The sequence below is a fragment of the Candoia aspera genome, chromosome 1, assembly GCF_035149785.1.
Source record: "Candoia aspera isolate rCanAsp1 chromosome 1, rCanAsp1.hap2, whole genome shotgun sequence".
Taxonomy (NCBI): Eukaryota; Metazoa; Chordata; class Lepidosauria; order Squamata; family Boidae; genus Candoia; species Candoia aspera.
Window position 1 is genome coordinate 19,803,478 of NC_086153.1, and position 6,737 is coordinate 19,810,214.

At 43.1% G+C, this 6,737-nt stretch overlaps 1 protein-coding gene across 1 annotated transcript; it reads right to left on the bottom strand.

The window, feature by feature from the left end:
- Positions 1–5,165: 5,165 nt before the first annotated feature.
- On the bottom strand, positions 5,166–6,297 carry DNAJC30 (DnaJ heat shock protein family (Hsp40) member C30). Its single transcript, XM_063300573.1, has one exon. It carries the CDS (start codon positions 6,182–6,184, stop codon positions 5,477–5,479), a length of 708 nt encoding a protein of 235 aa, XP_063156643.1. The 5' UTR covers positions 6,185–6,297; the 3' UTR covers positions 5,166–5,476.
- Positions 6,298–6,737: the final 440 nt, after the last annotated feature.

A 6,737-nucleotide genomic window follows, 5' to 3' on the forward strand; every position in this document is an offset into this window, starting at 1 on the left:
GATCCTGACTAGTTTACTCTCTGTCTCTTGAACAGACCATTAATGAGAAGCATTTCTGGTATGTACTGAGAAGATCTGGGTTTTAACAATAGTTTCTAAGTCTCAAACAAGATATTTTTACTCAGATAACATTTCTACATCAGAATTAGCACTGGGGTCTCTTCTGAGTCCTGAAGACTGCTTTGAAATTCCCAACTTATTATATAGAGTGCTCTGCTTAGCTTTTATATGAAATAAAAGCAAGCCAATCAACTCTATCTGCTGCTGTCCAGTTAACAACACAAGCCTAAAATTGAGAAAGGAAGAGAATTCCATTGAGCAGTTGAATTTCTCCTAGGTATTGCTGAATTTCAATTCCCAGGAGCCTGAGTCAAGTTGATCAGTAGTGAAAGGTGCAGGGAGTTGTAATTTAACCACATCTGGAGGATCACAGAGTCCTTATTCCTATCCACAGAGGATGGATGGGATACAAGTAAGCTCTAGAAACAAACACTCCAGTTTTGCAACTATAATGTGCAACAACACAGGACTTACAGCAGGCCCCAACCCAATACTGTGCACACTGACATGGAACATGTCACAGTTTGCTGGAAAGCGTTTGGCCCAAGAGATCAGAAAAATCACACACCAGGCATTTCTATAAAAATAAATGTATTTACAGAAAGCACAAAAACATATTTTATAAGCTGTGCATTCACACACGCTCAGAGAGGACTGGGAAGAGAGGCTGTGCTGGAAAGCTACAAAAGCGAAACTAAAACAAGTCCAGGCAAGTTCCTCCCCCAGGCAATGCAGCTTTTAACACTCAAACTGAGGACAATTAAGTTCGACCTCTTCACCCTGCCGATACTTAAGAAAGTACTTGTCATTGTTAGGACAGTACTCAATTACCATGGTAACCTAGTGGCTTGGTCCGCGCAAAAAAAACAAAGAAATGCCAACAGAACAGGTTTAAAGTACTGTATGGAGCAAACCACTGCTTCTGTGTAAGGATCACTGGCATAAAGGCATGCTCTCAACATTCCCAATTTGATATTCCAGTAAAAGAAAATAGAACCAGCCTTGACTTCGCACTGAAGTTGTTTTTTTTGTTTTTTTTTTAAGATATAATATTTATCAATGTAATAAACTCTCCTGAACTGGTGCACCCCTCTATATGTGAGCCTAAACCCCCCAAAACCCTCATGTATGTGAGATGGGTAGCTATATAAATTTAACAAATAAATAAAATAAAATAAGAGGGAACGGAAAGGTAGACAATTATTGTATTAAAAAGATATTGGTGACCCACATAACAACACACTCATTCTGTAAATAAGCACATAGTGTTGTACTTCTAAATAGAACTACATCCATATTATCTATTCACAGTATAGGGCCTGGTTATCCGAGGGACCACCTACCTCCAATTGTTTCTGCTTGCCTGCGACATTCACAGTAGGTGCACTCCAGGTCCCTACTATGCCATCTTGTGAGGGTGAGGAAGCCTGCCTTTTCTGTCACTGCCCCCACTCTCTGGAATAGCATCCCCCCAGATACCGACAGCACCCACTCTCCTGGGGCTCCAGAAAGCCCTTAAGACCTGGCTCTGTTCCCAGGCCAGGGGTTAATATGTTCATCGATGTATTGGTGGGGCCCATGTGGTATTTGTATGGTTTATTGTTCTGGTTGTTTTAGTCCAGACTGCCTATTTATATGTCTTTTTTGTTTGTTTGTTTTCTGGATTTTGTAAGCCGCCCAGAGTCTAATGGAGCAGGTGGCTATAACAAATTTAATGAATTAAGTAATTCATGGAATATTATTAAATTTTGTTTGTAAACTATGAGAAAATGAGAGACAATAGTTAAACTCCCCAACCCTGTGTCTAAGATACTACACAGCAATAAAAATAATTTATGAGAACATAGCTTCAGCATAATTCTGAGGTTATCACTTTGAGGGTGGTGGGAGCAAAATCTTAAACTATATTTATCCCAAAATAAAATTAGAAGAACTTATGCCACTGATACCAAATAAACTGGTTTTCACTATCAACACGTCTGGAAGTTGCCCAGGTTGTAGAAGACTGGTGTAAAAGATACCCCACTTGACCTGATCACACTCCAAAGCCAAATTCCAAGGTTTCATACCACGTCTTGATGAATTTACTCATTTGCTATTAAGGGTGGTTGTCTTCTTTTGGATGTTTGGCAGAAATGTCACACACCTGAATTCAAGTGATTAGTGTGTTCTGAACCAGACAGAATGCATGTTTCAGGGTCAATTTCATAAGGGACAGATTTCAAGTAACTGGAGATTTTGGTTCATGGTTTATGCCAGGTATATAGACCAGTTTGGTCTAGTGATTAAGGCACCAGGCTAGAAACCAGGAGACTGAGAGTTCTAGTCCTGCCTTAGCCATGAAAGCCGGCTGGGTGACCTTGGGCCAGTCACTCTCTCTCAGCCCAACTCACCTCACAGGGTGGTTGTTGTGGGGAAGACAGGAGGAGGAGGGAGTATTTGGTATGTTCCCTGCCTTGAGTTATTTATAAAAATAATAAAGGCAGGATAGAAAATAAAAAAAAAATAAAAAAAATAAAAAAAAATTATAGAGATATATTGTTCATTCTTGGCACGGGACATCATCGTAAGAATGGTTTGCAGCAAAACATACCTCTGGGTTCAGTGTGACACCAGGGTATCTCATAGGAGAGCACAACATTTCCATTGTGGAAGCTTGACAGCACACCAGATATAAACATCAGCCCTCTAATTCAGGCTGTTCCCACAAGTCCATTCAAATGAAGAATAGAACCAAAGTTCAGCCTTGCTTTGAGTTCCTGGGCTCTCCCACATTAGAAATCAAGCACAGCTTGTTCAAATTGTAGCTGGTAAAGTTGGCTGGATCCCTATCCTCACAGAAATCTCAAGGGACAGGTTATTTTGCTCATGTACTGGCTGCTCAGAAACTGCTGATGGAGAGAAGGGGAGGGGAGTCATCTTAGCCCTCTATCTGCTTAGGTTGAGCAAGAGAAAGAAAGATCTGCTTCCCATTTGCCAATGGGTAGCCCTTGGTTACAGGCAGCAGCCGCTGTCTCTGGGATGCCAGTCAGGCTCTGCTATTGGTGGAGAGGGCCAGCCAGGCTCTCCAACTTGCTGATGGGCCACCCGTTGCCTTGGCAACAGCAGCATCCAGATACGCTTGCGAAGGCAAGGCAACAGAGATTCTGCAAGCTTCTCCAGAAAGCCCTAGCGACCACAATGCAGTTCTACCTGAACCTAAACCATACAATGCAAGATGGGGGTTAGAATTCCTTGAAATGATGCAGAGAATGCCTGGGAGATCATAGCAGATACATTTCAGCATACTGTCACACTGCAGGAAATCTTACAGAGTGTCTCTCAGATCAAGTAGTATTATTACATAGGGATGGGGGCGGACTAGAAAAGCTAGGAAGCTTTCATATGGGATCCTCAGATTCTCTGTGGCCATACTTAATTTGACACAGGGCTTGGTGCTCAGCTATGAAGCACGTACTTTCACAGAAGTACTCCTAAACATGCAAGGCTGGTTATATGCTAAGCTAAAATGCTATTTGCTTATTTATGATTTATCATATACTATTGTGCAATATAGCCACAGAGTGGCTTTTTTCCTCCACTATTACACCATTTATTAAAACATCTAAACTGGATTCTATACCTTCTAAGGAGCTTTATTTGAAAGTGATCTTTAAAATACCCTAGGGATGAACAGAAGCCACAATCTGAGGTATGTCACAAACAGGCATCTAATGGAAATCTACCTCAGAGCAACAATCTAAAGACAGTTCAAACAAACAAGCCTAATTACAAAGTACAAGGAAGATAAAAATACATCCTACTCCTGGTCTGGTGGTTCCTTATATCCAACAGAACAGGAATATTCATTTTTTTTCTAGTTTGAGATTGATGGCTGCTTTTATGACAGTCATCAATCACAAGAAACTTATTTCCTCTCGCTACCCATATATGGGAATTCATTCTTCTTAAATCCAGCTAGTTCAAGAAGAACAAAGCACTCTAGCTTGCGAATCTAAATGATTTCACTAGCAGCTGTAGATCAGTATTAGGACTCCCTCTATAGCACTATTTAGGAACAACATTCCAGCTTTTGAAAACAAAGGAGAATTGCTATAGAGGAGGGGTTGTTAGCTGAAAACTGGGAGAAGGGCAGGCGCCTTTTCACTATCATCCAGACTAGGAGTGGGCAGCGTACAGCTTAGGACACCTAGCAGGAAAAGCATGCAGAAGGGAAAAAAGAAACATGGGATTTACACATATGAAGGGCAAAGGGTGCAAGAGAAGACACGTGTTTACAAAAACCTAGCAGATGCAGTTGTACAATATGCTAAGTTTGGCTAGTGTTATGTTCTGGTTTCTGGGACTCTGTAACACAATCCTATTCTGTTTGTTAATAGTTTAATATACAGTATGGGAAAATGGGATAATTCAATTACAGAGTTGTTTGACTGGGGTAGTTAAGCAACTTGGTAAATAAAATAGATTAAACATGCTGTGGGAATGCAGTTTTAGAGTGCAAAAAAAAAAGCCCCAGAAAGATTTTTGCAGAGAGAACACAATCTTTGATTAAAAAAGCATATTTTGCCACTATTCTAACTCATCCCCAGTGTTAATGTAAAAGATGTCACACTTAAAGATAGCTCAAAAACACATGTATCCTCATTCTTTGTGCTTCTGAAGTTTTAAAATAAAGTGTGTGTATGTATGTATATATGTATGTATTGTGTGCGTGTGTGTGTATTTGGCTCAAATCTGTTGTAGACGTAAGGAAACCAGAGAACCAGCTGTTACAATACAAACTGCAAAAAGCCCACAGTGGTGAAATACACTTTATCCAATTAAATGATATTTACAGTAGAGACATGACTGGCTATCAGTACTAGAAGTCAAACTGTGCAGGAAAGTCTATTTGAATCCTTAACAAAACTGAAACATTTGTTCACAATATTCAAATTTCTCTCTGCTCTTTTACGTTCTGCAGCAGCTTTGGGCCCAAATCCAGAACAAGTCTCAACAATAATATAAATATCCCTGTGCAAAAGCAGAAAAAATTGAACCCCTGTGAAAAGAAAGGAAAAACAACCTCAAATTCTTCCACTCTTGACTCAGAGGAGGAGGAGGAATTCCATGCTACAGAAGTGGCATTTGGTGATCACTTAATATCTGACACTGGCAAGCACCTATATTTCTTCTCCCAATGTGCATGGTCAATTAACCCACTTAAAGCTATGATTGCTTCAAATCCTTCTGAAATTGTCAAGTCCTCTGGGCACTAGATGAAGGCTCCCCAAGAGATAGTTCATAGAACCCAAACACTGCTGAGTGCCCTACAGTAGAAGTCCACAAATCTCTTGGCACTGCTCTGTCTTGCCTGCTTCAGAAACTTCTACAAGAGATCAGCGTATGAGGTTAGCACAGCTTTCTTCTCTTCTCTTCACTGGAATCTGAGTAAGATTATGACGCCTGATAAAAACAGCATGAGGAGAAAACTATCAAATAGTCTGTACTTCCTCTCCTTCATGGCCATTTGGTGCTTCTGCCAGCTTTGCTGCTTCAGCCGCATAAGGCGCTCCCGTTCCAACTGCTCGCCGTAATGGGCTCGGTAAAATTCGTCAAAGTTGAAGATGGGCTTGTCCGGAGGACGACCATATGTGAAAGTCTGGCTCCTCTTGGGGACTGTCTGAGCTGTTGGTCTAGTCTTGCCCGAGGGCTTCTTAGCAGTAGAAATGTCCTTCTGGGTGAGGAGGCCACGGTCGTACTTCTTGCGCAGGCCGAGGCTGCCCAACACCTGGTAGGCCTGAGTGATGTGGATGAAGTGCTCAGCCGCCTCCATACTGCCCGCATTGCGGTCTGGGTGGTAGAGAAAGGACTGTTTATAGTAAGCAGTCTTAATCTGGGCCTGAGTGGCGTTGCTCTGCACACCCAGCAGTTCGTACAGGTCCTTCGGGGGAGGACGGCGCCAAACACCTCCTCCTCCTCCTCCTCCTCCCTGGGCACTACCCTGGCCAGGGCCTGATCGCCCACGAAAGACGACGGGAAAGACAAAGGCAGGCAGCGCTGCTCTGGGCCTGAGGCCGGCTCCACAGGATGACCAGAGGAGACAGGAGGCTCTTGATTGGCGCTGCAAGCTTGTCAAGGCCATAGGTGGCGTCTTTAAATGCCGACGGCGGCTCGCCTGCTCGCGATCTCCGCCATCTTGAATTACCCGAGCGATAAGTAAAAGCAACCGGCAGCCCGAACCCTGAAAGGAAGCCCATTGGAAAATTCTTCCTGGCCGGCCAAAAGGCGGGACCTAGTCAGCTATTGGTGAGCTCCTGATGGAAGCTGGATGCAGCCACTAACAAGAAGGCGAAAGCAGGGCAAAGGCAGTCCTGGAGAGAGGCAGTGCGAAGTGGTCAATGATTTTATTTCCGGTAAGTGTGTGAGGAGAGCGGGTTCTACAGACAGACGGGGAGTTTGTCCAATTCAAGAGTTGGTAGGTGGGACAAAGGCCAAAAGGGGGTGATGTACGTCATACGCAGCGATTGTCTGTCTGGAGAATTCTGGTTTCTGCGTCACCCACCTGTCCACCAATGGGAACGCTTTATAGGATGGGCTCGGAATCCAAAGTGTCTGAAATGAATGGGAGTAGCCGCGTAGCTCTTAACTTGGGAGCTTTTATTGGCAGCCGCTCAATGAGAGACTGGAGGGGCTTA